The 20,367-nt window shown below is 39.8% G+C and overlaps 1 protein-coding gene across 3 annotated transcripts in view; it reads right to left on the bottom strand.

The window, feature by feature from the left end:
* Window positions 1-20,367, bottom strand: part of BICDL2 (BICD family like cargo adaptor 2) — a 192,151-nt gene that overhangs the window by 40,445 nt on the left and 131,339 nt on the right. For 2 of the 3 annotated variants that reach the window (XM_053694503.1, XM_053694505.1), the window contains one exon: window positions 18,525-18,674. The exons of the other annotated variant lie outside the window; for it this stretch is intronic. In XM_053694503.1, coding sequence (XP_053550478.1) covers window positions 18,525-18,674 — 150 coding nt within the window. The remainder of the gene's footprint in view (window positions 1-18,524; window positions 18,675-20,367) is intronic. 3 annotated transcript variants of the gene reach the window in all.

Below are 20,367 nucleotides of genomic sequence, written 5' to 3'. Positions count from 1 at the left end.
CTTCTAGTAACTTATTACTGGTCTTTAGCAGCATACGCACATATGCTTCTAGTAACTTATTACTAGTCTTTAGCAGCATACGCACATATGCTTGTAGTAACTTATTACTAGTCTTTAGCAGCATACGCACATATGCTTCTAGTAACTTATTACTGGTCTTTAGCAGCATACGCACATATGCTTGTAGTAACTTATTACTGGTCTTTAGCAGCATACGCACATATGCTTCTAGTAACTTATTACTGGTCTTTAGCAGCATACGCACATATGCTTCTAGTAACTTATTACTGGTCTTTAGCAGCATACGCACATATGCTTCTAGTAACTTATTACTGGTCTTTAGCAGCATACGCACATATGCTTCTAGTAACTTATTACTGGTCTTTAGCAGCATACGCACATATGCTTTGAGGCCCTGTGAACCAGGTCCCACACAGTCTCAGAGTCAGCAGGGGCTTCTATGACACTTATTAAATCTATACGGACACAACACATACCACTGCCAGGTCTCTAAGCTTGAATACTGAGAGTTACGTGCACTAAATGATTCCTTTATTGACTATGTCTTGTGTTTACAAATGAGCACTTTATATTGTTTTTGTGGTTTTTTATATTTTACTTTTTTTTCATACCAACCAATTCACAAAATATATATTATACTTGTCATAGTTGGTATACGGTTAAATAAGAAATGAGGGGTGGAGTGGGCTGCTTTGCCTTAAAATGCCCGGGCCTATTTTTGGTCCCAGTCCGGCCCTGAGTATGTGTATGCATGTCTGTGTGTGTATATGTATGCATGTCTGTGTGTGTATATGTATGTCTGTGTGTGTATATGTATGTATGTCTGTGTGTGTATATGTATGCATGTCTCTGTGTGTATATGTATGCATGTCTGTGTGTGTATATGTATGCATGTCTCTGTGTGTATATGTGTGTATGTGTATGCATGTCTGTGTGTGTATATGTATGCATGTCTCTGTGTGTATATGTGTGTATGTGTATGCATGTCTCTGTGTGTATATGTGTGTATATGTATGTATGTCTGTGTGTGTGTATATGTATGCATGTCTCTGTGTGTATATGTATGCATGTCTCTGTGTGTATATGTATGCATGTCTCTGTGTGTATATGTGTGTATGTGTATGCATGTCTGTGTGTGTATATGTATGCATGTCTGTGTGTGTATATGTGTGTCTCTGTATGCATGTCTCTGTGTGTATATGTATGCATGTCTCTGTGTGTATATGTATGCATGTCTCTGTGTGTATATGTATGCATGTCTCTGTGTGTATATGTGTGTATGTGTATGCATGTCTCTGTGTGTATATATGAGTGCATGTCTCTGTGTGTATATGTGTGTCTCTGTATGCATGTATCTGTGTGCATATATGAGTGCATGTCTCTGTGTGTATATGTGTGTATGTGTATGCATGTCTCTGTGTGTATATGTATGCATGTCTGTGTGTATATGTGTGTATGTGTATGCATGTCTGTGTGTATATGTGTGTATGTGTATGCATGTCTGTGTGTATATGTGTGTATGTGTATGCATGTCTCTGTGTGTATATGTATGCATGTCTCTGTGTGTATATGTGTGTATGTGTATGCATGTCTCTGTGTGTATATGTATGTATGTCTGTGTGTGTATATGTATGCATGTCTCTGTGTGTATATGTATGCATGTCTCTGTGTGTATATGTGTGTATGTGTATGCATGTCTCTGTGTGTATATATGAGTGCATGTCTCTGTGTGTATATGTGTGTCTCTGTATGCATGTCTCTGTGTGTATATGTGTGTATATGTATGCATGTCTCTGTGTGTATATGTATGTATGTCTGTGTGTATATGTGTGTATGTGTATGCATGTCTCTGTGTGTATATGTATGCATGTCTCTGTGTGTATATGTGTGTATGTGTATGCATGTCTCTGTGTGTATATGTATGTATGTCTGTGTGTGTATATGTATGCATGTCTCTGTGTGTATATGTATGCATGTCTCTGTGTGTATATGTGTGTATGTGTATGCATGTCTCTGTGTGTATATATGAGTGCATGTCTCTGTGTGTATATGTTTGTCTCTGTATGCATGTCTCTGTGTGTATATGTGTGTATATGTATGCATGTCTCTGTGTGTATATGTATGTATGTCTGTGTGTGTATATGTATGCATGTCTCTGTGTGTATATGTATGCATGTCTCTGTGTGTATATGTGTGTATGTGTATGCATGTCTCTGTGTGTATATATGAGTGCATGTCTCTGTGTGTGTCTCTGTATGCATGTATCTGTGTGTATATATGAGTGCATGTCTCTGTGTGTATATGTGTGTATGTGTATGCATGTCTCTGTGTGTATATGTATGCATGTCTCTGTGTATATGTGTGTATGTGTATGCATGTCTGTGTGTATGTGTATGCATGTCTCTGTGTGTATATGTATGCATGTCTCTGTGTGTATATGTGTGTATGTGTATGCATGTCTCTGTGTGTATATATGAGTGCATGTCTCTGTGTGTATATGTGTGTCTCTGTATGCATGTATCTGTGTGTATATATGAGTGCATGTCTCTGTGTGTATATGTGTGTATGTGTATGCATGTCTCTGTGTGTATGTGTGTGTATGTGTATGCATGTCTCTGTGTGTATATGTGTGTATATGTATGCATGTCTCTGTGTGTATATGTGTGTCTCTGTATGTATGTCTCTGTGTGTATATGTGTGTATGTGTATGCATGTCTCTGTGTGTATATATGAGTGCATGTCTCTGTGTGTATATGTGTGTCTCTGTATGCATGTATCTGTGTGTATATATGAGTGCATGTCTCTGTGTGTATATGTGTGTCTCTGTATGCATGTATCTGTGTGTATATATGAGTGCATGTCTCTGTGTGTATATGTGTGTATGTGTATGCATGTCTCTGTGTGTATATGTATGCATGTCTGTGTGTATATGTGTGTATGTGTATGCATGTCTGTGTGTATATGTGTGTATGTGTATGCATGTCTCTGTGTGTATATGTGTGTATGTGTATGCATGTCTCTGTGTGTATGTGTATGCATGTCTCTGTGTGTATGTGTATGCATGTCTCTGTGTGTATATGTGTGTGTGTATGTGTATGCATGTCTCTGTGTGTATATGTGTGTATGTGTATGCATGTCTGTGTGTATATGTGTGTCTCTGTATGCATGTCTCTGTGTGTATATGTGTGTATGTTTATGCATGTCTCTGTGTGTATATGTGTGTTTCTGTATGCATGTCTCTGTGTGTATATGTGTGTATGTGTGTGTCTCTGTATGCATGTCTCTGTGTATATGTGTTTATGTGTATGCATGTCTCTGTGTGTATGTGTATGCATGTCTCTGTGTGTATGTGTATGCATGTCTCTGTGTGTATGTGTATGCATGTCTCTGTGTGTATATGTGTGTATGTGTATGCATGTCTCTGTGTGTATATGTGTGTATGTGTATGCATGTCTCTGTGTGTATATGTGTGTATGTGTATGCATGTCTGTGTGTATATGTGTGTATGTGTATGCATGTCTCTGTGTATATGTGTGTATGTGTATGCATGTCTCTGTGTGTATATGTGTGTATGTGTATGCATGTCTCTGTGTGTATATGTGTGTCTCTGTATGCATGTCTCTGTGTGTATATGTGTGTATATGTATGCATGTCTCTGTGTGTGTGTGTGTGTATGTGTATGCATGTCTCTGTGTGTATGTGTGTGTCTCTGTATGCATGTCTCTGTGTGTGTGTGTGTGTATGTGTATGCATGTCTCTGTGTGTATATGTGTGTATGTGTATGCATGTCTCTGTGTGTATATGTGTGTATGTGTATGCATGTCTCTGTGTGTATATGTGTGTATGTGTATGCATGTCTGTGTGTATATGTGTGTATGTGTATGCATGTCTCTGTGTATATGTGTGTATGTGTATGCATGTCTCTGTGTGTATATGTGTGTATGTGTATGCATGTCTCTGTGTGTATATGTGTGTCTCTGTATGCATGTCTCTGTGTGTATATGTGTGTATATGTATGCATGTCTCTGTGTGTGTGTGTGTGTATGTGTATGCATGTCTCTGTGTGTATGTGTGTGTCTCTGTATGCATGTCTCTGTGTGTATATGTGTGTATGTGTATGCATGTCTCTGTGTGTATATGTGTGTATGTGTATGCATGTCTCTGTGTGTATATGTGTGTATGTGAATGCATGTCTCTGTGTGTATATGTTTGTCTCTGTATGCATGTCTCTGTGTGTATATGTGTGTATGTGTATGCATGTCTGTGTGTGTGTGTGTGTATGTGTATGCATGTCTCTGTGTGTATGTGTGTGTCTCTGTATGCATGTCTCTGTGTGTATATGTGTGTATGTGTATGCATGTCTCTGTGTGTATGTGTATGCATGTCTCTGTGTGTATATGTGTGTCTCTGTATGCATGTCTCTGTGTGTATATGTGTGTATGTGTATGCATGTCTCTGTGTGTGTGTGTGTGTGTGTGTCTCTGTATGCATGTCTCTGTGTGTATATGTGTGTATCTGTATGCATGTCTCTGTGTGTATATGTATGCATGTCTCTGTGTGTATATGTATGCATGTCTCTGTGTGTATATGTGTGTCTCTGTGTGTATATGTATGCATGTCTCTGTGTGTATATGTGTGTATGCATGTCTCTGTGTGTATGTGTATGCATGTCTCTGTGTGTATATGTGTGTCTCTGTATGCATGTCTCTGTGTGTATATGTGTGTCTCTGTATGCATGTCTCTGCGTGTATATGTGTGTATGTGTATGCATGTCTCTGTGTGTATGTGTATGCATGTCTCTGTGTGTATATGTGTGTCTCTGTATGCATGTCTCTGCGTGTATGTGTGTATGTGTATGCATGTCTCTGTGTGTATATGTGTGTATGTGTATGCATGTCTGTGTGTATATGTGTGTATGTGTATGCATGTATCTGTGTGTATGTGTATGCATGTCTCTGTGTGTATATGTGTGTCTCTGTATGCATGTATGTGTGTGTCTCTGTATGCATGTTTCTGTGTGTATATGTGTGTATGTGTATGCATGTCTGTGTGTATATGTGTGTCTTTGTATGCATGTCTCTGTGTGTATATGTGTGTATGTGTATGCATGTCTCTGTGTGTATATGTGTGTATGGGTATGCATGTTTCTGTGTGTATATATGAGTGCATGTCTCTGTGTGTATATGTGTGTATGTGTATGCAAGTCTCTGTGTATATATGTGTGTCTCTGTATGCATGTCTCTGTTTGTATATGTGTGTATGCATGTCTCTGTGTGTATCTGTGTGTATGCATGTCTCTGTGTGTATATGTGTTTCTCTGTATGCATGTCTCTGGGTGTATATGTGTGTATGTGTATGCATGTCTCTGTGTGTATCTGTGTGTATGCATGTCTCTGTGTGTATCTGTGTGTCTCTGTATGCATGTCTCTGTGTGTCTCTGTATGCATGTCTCTGTGTGTATATGTGTGTCTCTGTATGCATGTCTCTGTGTGTATATGTGTGTATGTGTATGCATGTCTCTGCGTGTATATGTGTGTATGTGTATGCATGTCTCTGTGTGTATATGTGTGTATGTGTATGCATGTCTCTATGTGTATAAGTGTGTATGTGTATGCATGTCTCTGTGTGTATATGTGTGTCTCTGTATGCATGTATGTGTGTATGTGTGTGTCTCTGTATGCATGTCTCTGTGTGTATATGTGTGTCTCTGTATGCATGTCTCTGTGTGTATATGTGTGTATGTGTATGCATGTCTCAGTGTGTATATGTGTGTCTCTGTATGCATGTCTCTGTGTGTATATGTGTGTATGTGTATGCATGTCTCTGTGTGTATATGTGTGTATGTGTATGCATGTCTCTGTGTGTATATGTGTGTATGTGTATGCATGTCTCTGTGTGTATGTGTATGCATGTCTCAGTGTGTATATGTGTGTCTCTGTATGCATGTATCTGTATGCATGTCTCTGTGTGTATATGTGTGTATGTGTATGCATGTTTCTGTGTGTATATGTGTGTATGTGTATGCATGTCTCTGTGTGTGTATGTGTATGCATGTCTCTGTGTGTATATATTAGTGCATGTCTCTGTGTGTATATGTGTGTATGTGTATGCATGTCTCTGTGTGTATATATGAGTGCATGTCTCTGTGTGTATATGTGTGTATGTGTATGCATGTCTCTGTGTGTATATATGAGTGCATGTCTCTGTGTGTATATGTATGCATGTCTCTGTGTGTATGTATGAGTGCATGTCTCTGTGTGTATGAGTGCATGTCTCTGTGTGTATATGTGTGTATGTGTATGCATGTCTATGTGTGTATATGTGTGTCTCTGTATGCATGTCTCAGTGTGTATATGTGTGTATATGTATGCATGTGTCTGTGTGTATAAGTGTGTATGTGTATGCATGTCTCTGTGTGTATATGTGTGTCTCTGTATGCATGTATGTGTGTGTCTCTGTATGCATGTCTCTGTGTGTATATGTGTGTATGTGTATGCATGTCTCTGTGTGTATATGTGTGTATGTGTATGCATGTCTGTGTGTATATGTGTATATGTGTATGCATGTCTCTGTGTGTATATGTGTGTATGTGTATGCATGTCTCTGTGTGTATATGTGTGTATGTGTATGCATGTCTGTGTGTATATGTGTATATGTGTATGCATGTCTCTGTGTGTATATGTGTGTATGTATATGCATGTCTCTGTGTGTATTCTTGTATATGTGTATGCATGTCTCTGTGTGTATATGTGTGTCTCTGTATGCATGTCTCTGTGTGTATGTATGAGTGCATGTCTGTAAGTGTATATGTGTGCATGTGTATGCATGTCTCTGTGTGTATATGTGTCTCTGTATGCATGTCTGTGTGTATATGTGTGTATGTGTATGCGTGTCTCTGTGTGTATATGTGTGTATGTGTATGCATGTCTGTGTGTATGTCTGTCTCTGTATGCATGTCTCTGTGTGTATATATGAGTGCATGTCTCTGTGTGTATATGTGTGTATGTGTATGCATGTCTCTGTGTGTATATGTGTGTATGTATGAGTGCATGTCTCTGTGTGTATATGTGTGTATGCATGTCTCTGTGTGTATATGTGTGTATGTATGAGTGCATGTCTCTGTGTGTATGAGTGCATGTCTCTGTGTGTATATGTGTGTATGTGTATGCATGTCTATGTGTGTCTCTGTATGCATGTCTCTGTGTGTATATGTGTGTATGTATGAGTGCATGTCTCTGTGTGTATATGTGTGTATGTGAAAGCATGTCTCTGTGTGTGTATATGTGTGTCTCTGTATGCATGCCTCTGTGTATATGTGTGTATGTATGAGTGCATGTCTCTGTGTGTATATGTGTGTATGTATGAGTACATGTCTCTGTGTGTATATGTGTGTATGTGTATGCATGTCTCTGTGTGTATATGTGTGTATGTGTGTATATGTGGGTGTCTCTGTATGCATGTCTCTGTGTGTATATGTGTATGCATGTCTCTGTGTGTATATGTGTGTATGTGTATGCATGTATGTGTGTGTATGTGTGTATGTGTATGTATGTCTCTGTGTGTATGTGTACGCATGTATCTGTGTGTATATGTGTGTATGTGTATGAATGTCTCTGTGTGTATATGTGTGTCTCTGTATGCATGTCTCTGTGTGTATATGTATGCATGTCTTTGTGTGTATATATGTGTATGTCTCTGTGTGTATATGTGTGTATGCATGTCTCTGTGTGTGTATGTGTATGCATGTCTCTGTGTGTATATGTCTGTGTGTGTCTGTATGCATGTCTCTGTGTGTATATGTGTGTATGTATGAGTGCATGTCTCTGTGTGTATTTGTATGCATGTCTCTGTGTGTATATGTGTGTATGTATGAGTGCATGTCTCTGTGTGTATTTGTATGCATGTCTCTGTGTGTATATGTGTGTATGCATGTCTGTGTGTATATGTGTGTATGTGTATGCATGTCTCTGTGTGTATATGTGTGTATGCATGTCTGTGTGTATATGTGTGTATGTGTATATGTTTGTATGTGTATGCATGTCTCTGTGTGTATATGTGTGTATGTATGAGTGCATGTCTATGTGTGTATATGTGTGTCTCTGTATGTATGTGTCTATGTACAGTGAGGAAAAAAAATATTTGTTCTCTGGCTGATTTTGTACGTTTGCCCCCTGACAAAGAAATGATAAGTCTATAATGTTTATGATAGGTTTATTTGAACAGTGAGAGACAGAATAACAACAAAAAATTCAGAAAAAAACACATTTCAAAAAAGTTATAAATTGATTTGCATTTTAATGAGTAAAATAAGTATTTGACCCCTTTGCAAAACATGACAGTACTTGTTGGCAATCACAGAGGTCAGATATTTCTTGTAGTTGGCCACCAGGTTTGCACACATCTCAGGAGGGATTTTGTCCCACTCCTCTTTGGAGATCCTCTCCAAGTCATTAAGGTTTCGAGGCTGACGTTTGGCAACTCGAACCTTCAGCTCCCTCCACAGATTTTCTATGGGATTAAGGTCTGGAGACTGGCCAGGTCACTCCAGGACCTTAATGTGCTTCTTCTTGAGCCACTCCTTTGTTGCCATGGCCATGTGTTTTGGGTCATTGTCATGCTGGAATACCCATCCACAACCCATTTTCAATGCCCTGGCTGAATAAAGGAGGTTCTCACCCAAGATTTGACGGTACATGACCTCGTCCATTGTCCCTTTTATGCGGTGAAGTTGTATTGTCCCCTTAGCATAAAAACACCCCCAAAGCATAATGTTTCCACCTCCATGTTGACGGTAGGGATGGTGTTCTTGGGGTCATAGGCAGCATTCCTCCTCCTCCAAACATGGCGAGTTGAGTTGATGCCAAAGAGCTCGATTTTGGTCTCATCTGACCACAACACTTTCACCCAGTTCTCCTCTGAATCATTTAGATGTTTATTGGCAAACTTCAGGCGGGCCTGTACATGTGCCTACAGGTGCTTTCTTGAGCAGGGGGACCTTGCGGGCACTGCAGGATTTCAGTCATTCACGGCATAGCGTGTTACCAATTGTTTTCTTGGTGACTCTGGTCCCAGCTGCCTTGAGATCATTGACAAGATCCTCCCGTGTAGTTCTGTGTTGATTCCTCACCGTTCTCATGATCATTGAAACTCCACAAGGTGAGATCTTGCATGGAACTCCAGACCGAGGGAGATTGATCGTTATTTTGTGTTTCTTCCATTTGCGAATAATCCCACCAACTGTTGTCACCTTCTCACCAAGCTGCTTGGCAATGGTCTTGTAGCCCATTCCAGCCTTGTGTAGGTCTACAATCTTGTCCCTCACATCCTTGGACAGCTCTTTGGTCTTAGCCATGGTGGAGAGTTTGGAATCTGATTGATTAATTGCTTCTGTGGACAGGTGTTTTTTATACAGGTAACAAGATTAAATTAGGAGCACTCCCTTTAAAGGGACAGTCTAGGCCAAAATAAACTTTCATGATTCAGATAGAGCATGTCATTTTAAACAATTTTCCAATTTACTTTTATCACTAATTTTGCTTTGTTCTCTTGGTATTCTTAGTTGAAAGCTTAACCTAGGAGGTTCATATGCTAATTTCTTAGACCTTGAAACCCACCTCTTTCAGATTGCATTTTAACTGTTTTTTACCACTAGAGGGTGTTAGTTCACATATTTCATATAGATAACACTGTGCTCGTGCACGAGAAGTTATCTGGGAGCAGGCACTGATTGGCTAGACTGCAAGTCTGTCAAAAGAACTGAGAAAAGAGGCAGTTTGCAGAGGCTTAGATACAAGATAATCACAGAGGTTAAAAGTATATTATTATAACTGTGTTGGTTATGCAAAACTGGGAAATGGGTAATAAAGGGATTATCTATCTTTTAAAAAAATAAAAATTCCGGTGTAGACTGTCCCTTTAAGAGAGTGCTCCTAATCTCAGCTCATTATCTGTATGAAAGACACCTGGGAGCCAGAAATTTTACTGAATGATAGGGGATTAAATACTTATGTCACTCATTAAAATGCAAATCAAATTGTAACTTTTTTGAAATGCGTTTTTCTGGATTGTATTTTCTTCTGTTATGTGTGATCAGTCCACGGGTCATCATTACTTCTGGGATATAACTCCTCCCCAACAGGAAATGCAAGAGGATTCACCCAGCAGAGCTGCATATAGCTCCTCCCCTCTACGTCAGTCCCAGTCATTCTCTTGCACCCAACGACTAGATAGGATGTGTGAGAGGACTATGGTGATTATACTTAGTTTTTATGACTTCAATCAAAAGTTTGTTATTTTACAATAGCACCGGAGCGTGTTATTACTTCTCTGGCAGAGTTTGAGGAAGAATCTACCAGAGTTTTTTACTATGATTTTAACCGGAGTAGTTAAGATCATATTGCTGTTCTCGGCCATCTGAGGGAGGTAAAAGCTTCAGATCAGGGGACAGCGGGCAGATGAATCTGCATTGAGGTATGTAGCAGTTTTTATTTTCTGAATGGAATTGATGAGAAAATCCTGCCATACCGTTATAATGACATGTATGTATACACTTCAGTATTCTGGGGATGGTATTTCACCGGAACTACTCTGTTAAAAGTCACTAATCCTTTTAATAAGTATTTATCATGTTAAACGTTTTTGCTGGAATGTAGAATCGTTTACATTTCTGAGGTACTGAGTGAATAAATATTTGGGCATTATTTTCCACTTGGCAGTTGTTTGGTTTTAATTGTGACAGTTTCGTTTCTCTTCACTGCTGTGTATGAGGGAGGGGCCGTTTTTGGCGCTCTTTGCTACGCATCAAAAAATTCCAGTCAGTTACTCTTATATTTCCTGCATGATCCGGTTCATCTCTGACAGATCTCAGGGGTCTTCAAACTTCTTTGGAGGGAGGTAGATTCTCTCAGCAGAGCTGTGAGAATTTTATATTGACTGTGAATAAAAACGTTGCTCTATAATTTTTATGTCAAATTTAATTATTGTTATTTTACTAATGGGAACAAACCTTTGCTAAAAGTTGTGTTGTTTTAAAGTTTGATGCTATAACTGTTTTTCAGTTCATTGTTTCAACTGTCATTTAATCGTTTAGTACCTCTTTGAGGCACAGTACGTTTTTGCTAAAAAAGATTATAACCAAGTTGCAAGTTTATTGCTAGTGTGTTAAACATGTCTGACTCAGAGGAAGATATCTGTGTCATTTGTTCCAATGCCAAGGTGGAGCCCAATAGAAATTTATGTACTAACTGTATTGATGCTACTTTAAATAAAAGTCAATCTGTACAATTTGAACAAATTTCACCAAACAGCGAGGGGAGAGTTATGCCGACTAACTCGCCTCACGCGGCAGTACCTGCATCTCCCGCCCGGGAGGTGCGTGATATTATGGCGCCTAATACATCTGGGCGGCCATTACAGATAACATTACAAGATATGGCTACTGTTATGACTGAAGTTTTGTCTAAATTACCAGAACTAAGAGGCAAGCGTGATCACTCTGGGGTGAGAACAGAGTGCGCTGACAATACTAGGGCCATGTCTGATACTGCGTCACAGCTTGCAGAGCATGAGGACGGAGAGCTTCATTCTGTAGGTGACGGTTCTGATCCAAACAGATTGGATTCAGATATTTCAAATTTTAAATTTAAATTGGAGAACCTCCGTGTATTACTAGGGGAGGTCTTAGCAGCTCTCAATGATTGTAACACCGTTGCAATACCAGAGAAACTGTGTAGGTTGGATAAATACTTTGCGGTACCGGCGAGTACTGACGTTTTTCCTATACCTAAGAGACTAACTGAAATTGTTACTAAGGAGTGGGATAGACCCGGTGTGCCGTTCTCACCCCCTCCAATATTTAGAAAGATGTTTCCAATAGACACCACCACTCGGGACTTATGGCAAACGGTCCCTAAGGTGGAGGGAGCAGTTTCTACTTTAGCTAAGCGTACCACTATCCCGGTGGAGGATAGCTGTGCTTTTTCAGATCCAATGGATAAAAAATTAGAGGGTTACCTTAAGAAAATGTTTGTTCAACAAGGTTTTATATTGCAACCCCTTGCATGTATCGCGCCGATTACGGCTGCGGCAGCATTTTGGATTGAGTCTCTGGAAGAGAACCTTAGTTCATCTACGCTAGACGACATTACGGACAGGCTTAGAGTCCTTAAACTAGCTAATTCATTCATTTCGGAGGCCGTAGTACATTTAACCAAACTTACGGCTAAGAACTCAGGATTCGCCATACAGGCACGTAGGGCGCTGTGGCTAAAATCCTGGTCAGCTGATGTTACTTCTAAGTCCAAATTACTTAATATACCTTTCAAGGGGCAGTCTTTATTTGGGCCCGGTTTGAAAGAAATTATCGCTGACATTACAGGAGGTAAGGGCCACGCCCTACCTCAAGACAAAGCCAAAGCTAAGGCTAGACAGTCTAATTTTCGTCCCTTTCGGAATTTCAAAACAGGAGCAGCATCAACCTCCACTGCACCAAAACAGGAGGGAGCTGTTGCTCGTTACAGGCAAGGCTGGAAGCCTAACCAGTCCTGGAACAAGAGCAAGCAGGCCAGGAAACCTGCTGCTGCCCCAAAGACAGCATGAACCGAGAGCCCCCGATCCGGGACCGGATCTAGTGGGGGGCAGACTTTCTCTCTTCGCCCAGGCCTGGGCAAGAGATGTTCAGGATCCCTGGGCGCTAGAGATCATATCTCAGGGATACCTTCTAGACTTCAAATTATCTCCCCCAAGAGGGAGATTTCATCTGTCAAGATTGTCAACAAACCAGATAAAGAAAGAAGCGTTTCTACGCTGTGTACAAGATCTGTTATTAATGGGAGTGATCCATCCGGTTCCGCGGTCGGAACAAGGACAAGGGTTCTACTCAAACCTGTTTGTGGTTCCCAAAAAAGAGGGAACTTTCAGGCCAATCTTAGATTTAAAGATTCTAAACAAATTCCTAAGAGTTCCATCGTTCAAAATGGAAACTATTCGGACAATCTTACCCATGATCCAAAAGGGTCAGTACATGACCACAGTGGATTTAAAAGATGCTTACCTTCACATACCGATTCACAAAGATCATCACCGGTATCTAAGGTTTGCCTTCTTAGACAGGCACTACCAGTTTGTAGCTCTCCCATTCGGATTGGCTACGGCTCCAAGAATCTTCACAAAGGTTCTGGGTGCCCTTCTGGCGGTACTAAGACCGCGAGGGATTTCGGTAGCTCCGTACCTAGACGACATTCTAATACAAGCTTCAAGCTTTCAAACTGCCAAGTCTCATACAGAGTTAGTTCTGGCATTTCTAAGGTCGCATGGATGGAAAGTGAACGAAAAGAAGAGTTCTCTTTTTCCTCTCACAAGGGTTCCATTCTTGGGGACTCTTATAGATTCTGTAGAAATGAAGATTTACCTGACAGAAGACAGGTTAACAAAGCTTCAAAATGCATGCCGTGTCCTTCATTCCATTCAACACCCGTCAGTAGCTCAATGCATGGAGGTGATCGGCTTAATGGTAGCGGCAATGGACATAGTACCTTTTGCACGCCTACACCTCAGACCGCTGCAATTGTGCATGCTAAGTCAATGGAATGGGGATTACTCAGATTTGTCCCCTACTCTGAATCTGAATCAAGAGACCAGAAATTCTCTTCTATGGTGGCTTTATCGGCCACACCTGTCCAGGGGGATGCCATTCAGCAGGCCAGACTGGACAATTGTAACAACAGACGCCAGCCTACTAGGTTGGGGCGCTGTCTGGAATTCTCTGAAGGCTCAGGGACTATGGAATCAGGAGGAGAGTCTCCTTCCAATAAACATCCTGGAATTGAGAGCAGTTCTCAATGCCCTTCTGGCTTGACCCCAATTAACAACTCGGGGGTTCATCAGGTTTCAGTCGGACAACATCACGACTGTAGCTTACATCAACCATCAGGGAGGGACAAGAAGCTCCCTAGCAATGATGGAAGTATCAAAGATAATTCGCTGGGCAGAGTCTCACTCTTGCCACCTGTCAGCAATCCACATCCCGGGAGTGGAGAACTGGGAGGCGGATTTCTTGAGTCGCCAGACTTTTCATCCGGGGGAGTGGGAACTTCATCCGGAGGTCTTTGCCCAAATACTTCGACGTTGGGGCAAACCAGAGATAGATCTCATGGCGTCTCGCCAGAACGCCAAACTTCCTCACTACGGGTCCAGATCCAGGGATCCGGGAGCGGTTCTGATAGATGCTTTGACAGCACCTTGGAACTTCGGGATGGCTTATGTGTTTCCACCCTTCCCGCTGCTTCCTCGATTGATTGCCAAAATCAAACAGGAGAGAGCATCAGTGATTCTAATAGCGCCTGCATGGCCACGCAGGACTTGGTATGCAGATCTAGTGGACATGTCATCCTGTCCGCCTTGGTCTCTACCTCTAAGACAGGACCTTCTGATACAGGGTCCATTCAAACATCAAAATCTAACTTCTCTGAAGCTGACTGCTTGGAAATTGAACGCTTGATTTTATCAAAACGTGGTTTTTCTGAGTCGGTTATTGATACCCTGATACAGGCTAGGAAGCCTGTCACCAGAAGGATTTACCATAAAATATGGCGTAAATACCTATACTGGTGCGAATCCAAAGGTTACTCCTGGAGTAAGGTTAGGATCGCTAGGATATTGTCTTTTCTACAAGAAGGTTTAGAAAAGGGTTTATCAGCTAGTTCATTAAAGGGACAGATTTCAGCTCTGTCCATCTTGTTACACAGGCGTCTGTCAGAAAATCCAGACGTCCAGGCCTTTTGTCAGGCTTTAGTTAGAATCAAACCTGTGTTTAAAGCTGTTGCTCCGCCATGGAGTTTAAACTTAGTTCTTAACGTTTTACAGGGTGTTCCGTTTGAACCCCTTCATTCCATTGATATAAAATTGTTATCTTGGAAAGTTCTGTTTTTAATGGCTATTTCCTCGGCTCGAAGAGTCTCTGAGTTATCAGCCTTACATTGTGATTCTCCTTATCTGATTTTTCACTCAGACAAGGTAGTTCTGCGTACTAAACCTGGGTTCTTACCTAAGGTAGTCACTAACAGGAATATCAATCAAGAGATTGTTGTTCCATCCTTGTGTCCAAATCCTTCTTCAAAGAAGGAACGTCTTCTACACAATCTGGATGTAGTTCGTGCCCTCAAGTTCTACTTGCAGGCAACTAAAGATTTTCGCCAAACTTCTTCCCTGTTTGTCGTTTAATCTGGACAGAGGAGAGGTCAAAAAGCTTCTGCTACCTCTCTCTCCTTTTGGCTTCGTAGCATAATACGTTTAGCCTATGAGACTGCTGGACAGCAGCCTCCTGAAAGAATTACAGCTCACTCCACTAGAGCTGTGGCTTCCACTTGGGCCTTTAAGAATGAGGCCTCTGTTGAACAGATTTGCAAGGCTGCAACTTGGTCTTCGCTTCATACTTTTTCCAAATTTTACAAATTTGACACTTTTGCTTCTTCGGAGGCTATTTTTGGGAGAAAGGTTCTTCAGGCAGTGGTTCCTTCTGTATAATGAGCCTGCCTATCCCTCCCGTCATCCGTGTACTTTTGCTTTGGTATTGGTATCCCAGAAGTAATGATGACCCGTGGACTGATCACACATAACAGAAGAAAACATAATTTATGCTTACCTGATAAATTCCTTTCTTCTGTTGTGTGATCAGTCCACGGCCCGCCCTGTTTTAAGGCAGGTAAATATCTTTTAAATTATACTTCAGTCACCACTTCACCCTTGGTTACTCCTTTCTCGTTGATTCTTGGTCGAATGACTGGGACTGACGTAGAGGGGAGGAGCTATATGCAGCTCTGCTGGGTGAATCCTCTTGCATTTCCTGTTGGGGAGGAGTTATATCCCAGAAGTAATGATGACCCGTGGACTGATCACACAACAGAAGAAAGGAATTTATCAGGTAAGCATAAATTATGTTTATTTTTATTCTGTCTCTCACAGTTCAAATAAACCTATCATTAAAATTATAGACTGATCATTTCTTTGTCAGTGGGCAAACATACAAAATCAGCAGGGAATCAAATACTTTTTTCCTCACTGTATGTGTATGCGTGTCTATGTATGTGTGTGTGTGTATATGTGTGTATATGTGTGTGTGTGTCTCTGTGTGTATATGTGTGTGTCTCTGTGTGTATATGTATGTATGTATGTGTGCATGTCTCTGTTTATATGTGTGTCTATGTATGTGTGTTTCTGTGTGTCTCTGTATGTATGTGTGCGTGTCTGTGTGTATATGGGTGTATGTATGAGTGCATGTCTATGTGTGTCTATGTATGTGTGTATATGTCAATATGTATGTGTATATGTATGCATGTGTATAGTATACATGTGTGTGACTATGTAGGGGTATACATGTGTATTTGAATATCTGTGTATAAGTATGTATGTGTGTGTATATATATATATATATATATATATATATATATACGTGTGTGTGAATATGTATGTGAATACGTGTGTATGTATATATGTGTGTGTGAATATGTAAGTGAATACGTGTGTATGTATATATGTGTGTGTGTGTGAATATGTATGTGAATACGTGTGTATGTATATATGTGTGTGTGAATATGTATGTGAATACGTGTGTATGTATATATGTGTGTGTGAATATGTAAGTGAATACGTGTGTATGTATATATGTGTGTGTAAATATGTATATGTGTGTGTGTGAATATGTATATGTATAAACTTGTATGTACAGTATATATATATGTGTGTGTGAATATGTGTGTATACGTATGTATGTATATATATATATGTGTGTGTGAATATGTATGTGTATACATGTGTATGTATATGTGTGTGTGAATATGTATGTGTATACGTGTGTATGTATATGTGAGTGTGTGTGTGAATATGTATGTGTATATGTGTGTATGTATATGTGTGTGTGTGTGAATATGTATGTGTATACACTTGTATGTACAGTATATATATGTGTGTGTGAATATGTATGTGTATACGTGTGTATGTATATGTGAGTGTGTGTGTGAATATGTATGTGTATACGTGTGTATGTATATATGTGTGTGTGTGTGAATATGTATGTGTATACGTGTGTATGTATATGTGTGTGTGTGTGAATATGTATGTGTATACACTTGTATGTACAGTATATATATATATGTGTGTGTGAATATGTATGTGTATACGTGTGTATGTATATGTGTGTGTGTGAATATGTATGTGTATACACTTGTATGTACAGTATGTATATATGTGTGTGAATATGTATGTGTATACGTGTGTATGTATATATGTGTGTGAATATGTGACGACGTTTGTATGTTTATGTGTATGTGTGTATACGTGTATTCGTTTGTATGTATATATGTGTGTGAATATGTATGTGTATACGTGTGTATGTATATATGTGTGTGTGAATATGTATGTGTATACGTGTGTATGTATATATGTGTGTGAATATGTGTGTATGTATATGTGTGTGTGTATGTATATATGTGTGTGTTTGTGTGAATGTGTGTACACATATGTGTGTATACGTGTATTCGTTTGTATGTATATATGTGTGTATGAATATTTATGTGTATACGTGTGTATGTATATATGTGTGTGTGAATATGTATGTGTATACGTGTGTATGTATATATGTGTGTAAATATGTGTATACATGTGTATGTATATGTGTGTGTGAATGTGTGTATACATGTGTGTATACGTGTGTATGTATATATGTGTGTGAATATGTGTATACATGTGTATGTATATGTGTGTGTGAATGTGTGTATACATATGTGTGTATACGTGTGTATGTATATATGTGTGTATGTGTGTGTATATATGTGTGTGTGTGTGAATGTGTGTATACATATGTGTGTATATGTGTGTATGTATATATGTGTGTGTGAATATGTATGTGTATACGTGTGTATGTATATTTGTGTGTGTGAATATGTATGTGTATACGTGTGTATGTATATATGTGTGTGTGAATATGTATGTGTATACGTGTGTATGTATATATGTGTGTGAATATGTGTATACATGTGTATGTATATGTGTGTGTGAATGTGTGTATACATATGTGTGTATACGTGTGTATGTATATATATGTGTGTGTGTGTGTGTGAATGTGTGTATACATATGTGTATATATGTGTGTGTGAATATGTATGTGTATACGTGTGTATGTATATGTGTGTGTGTGTGAATATGTATGTGTATACACTTGTATGTACAGTATATATATGTGTGTGTGTGTGAATATGTATGTGTATACACTTGTATGTACAGTATGTATATATGTGTGTGAATATGTATGTGTATATGTGTGTATGTATATATGTGTGTGAATATGTGACGACGTTTGTATGTTTGTGTGTGTGTGTGAATGTGTGTATACATATGTGTGTATACGTGTATTCGTTTGTATGTATATATGTGTGTGTGAATATGTATGTGTATACGTGTGTATGTATATATGTGTTTGAATATATATGGGTGTAGATTCCTTGTCTCACCTGGTCCTGTAATCTCCCAATCTCTTCCTCTTTCTCTCTGAGGAACTCTCCTTCTCTCTGAGTCAGATATGTTGTGTTATGACCAGATGCATCTGCAGAGAGCTCCTCGGTACATCCGGCTGACAGAAGGGAAGGGGGCAATAAGGCACTCTGCAGATAGAGGGAGATGTTCTGAGAAGTGGAGACAATTTCACTGGTGCATCTCAAAGAGACATTCTGCTAAGGTGATGGGGAGATACCCCCCTTAGAAAGGGATATGCTCTAAGATGGGGGTTGCAAAAAGTGTTCATGGACAAGACAAGGAATGGGTTAGAGGTTCTGGCCCTGATATTCAAAACCTCTCCGCTCAGGTGAGATGATCTAAAATGATCCTCCAGCACTGTGAGATCCCTAGTAACATCTTCAAAAAGCAGATTTTGCTTTACTTCTCCAAGGGGCGTTCCCTGTATTTCTGTATGTGAAGGAGAGACAAGCCTAGTGCAATATAGCACTGCATGACATGACAGTTCTGCTGCATTTCTGTATGTGACAGAGAGACAAGATCAGTACAATATAGCACTGCATGACATGAGAGTTCTGCTGTATTTCTGTATGTGAAGGAGAGACAAGATCAGTACAATATAGCACTGCATGACATGAGAGTTCTGCTGTATTTCTGTATGTGAAGGAGAGACAAGATCAGTACAATATAGCACTGCATGACCTGACAGTTCTGCTGTATTTCTGTATGTGACAGTAAGACAAGATCAGTACAATATAGCACTGCATGACATGAGAGTTCTGCTGTATTTCTGTATGTGAAGGTGAGACAAGATCAGTACAATATAGCACTGCATGACATGAGAGTTCTGCTGTATTTCTGTATGTGAAGGAGAGACAAGCCTAGTGCAATATAGCACTGCATGACATGAGAGTTCTGCTGTATTTCTGTATGTGACAGAGAGACAAGATCAGTACAATATAGCACTGCATGACATGAGAGTTCTGCTGTATTTCTGTATGTGAAGGAGAGACAAGATCAGTACAATATAGCACTGCATGACATGAGAGTTCTGCTGTATTTCTGTATGTGACAGAGAGACAAGATCAGTACAATATAGCACTGCATGACATGAGAGTTCTGCTGTATTTCTGTATGTGAAGGTGAGACAAGATCAGTACAATATAGCACTGCATGACATGAGAGTTCTGCTGTATTTCTGTATGTGAAGGAGAGACAAGATCAGTACAATATAGCACTGCATGACATGAGAGTTCTGCTGCATTTCTGTATGTGACAGAGAGACAAGATCAGTACAATATAGCACTGCATGACATGACAGTTCTGCTGCATTTCTGTATGTGACAGAGAGACAAGATCAGTACAATAGAGCACTGCATGACATGAGAGTTCTGCTGTATTTCTGTATGTGAGAGAGAGACAAGATCAGTACAATATAGCACTGCATGACATGAGAGTTCTGCTGCATTTCTGTATGTGAAGAGAGACAAGATCAGTACAATATAGCACTACATGACATGACAGTTCTGCTGCATTTCTGTATGTGAAGGTGAGACAAGATCAGTACAATATAGCACTGCATGACATGACAGTTCTGCTGTATTTCTGTATGTGACAGAGAGACAAGATCAGTACAATATAGCACTGCATGACATGACAGTTCTGCTGCATTTCTGTATGTGACAGAGAGACAAGATCAGTACAATATAGCACTGCATGACATGAGAGTTCTGCTGTATTTCTGTATGTGAAGGAGAGACAAGATCAGTACAATATAGCACTGCATGACATGACAGTTCTGCTGCATTTCTGTATGTGACAGAGAGACAAGATCAGTACAAT

This window comes from Bombina bombina, chromosome 11, assembly GCF_027579735.1.
Source record: "Bombina bombina isolate aBomBom1 chromosome 11, aBomBom1.pri, whole genome shotgun sequence".
Lineage (NCBI taxonomy): Eukaryota > Metazoa > Chordata > Amphibia > Anura > Bombinatoridae > Bombina > Bombina bombina.
This window is presented reverse-complemented; position numbering and strand designations above follow the sequence as displayed.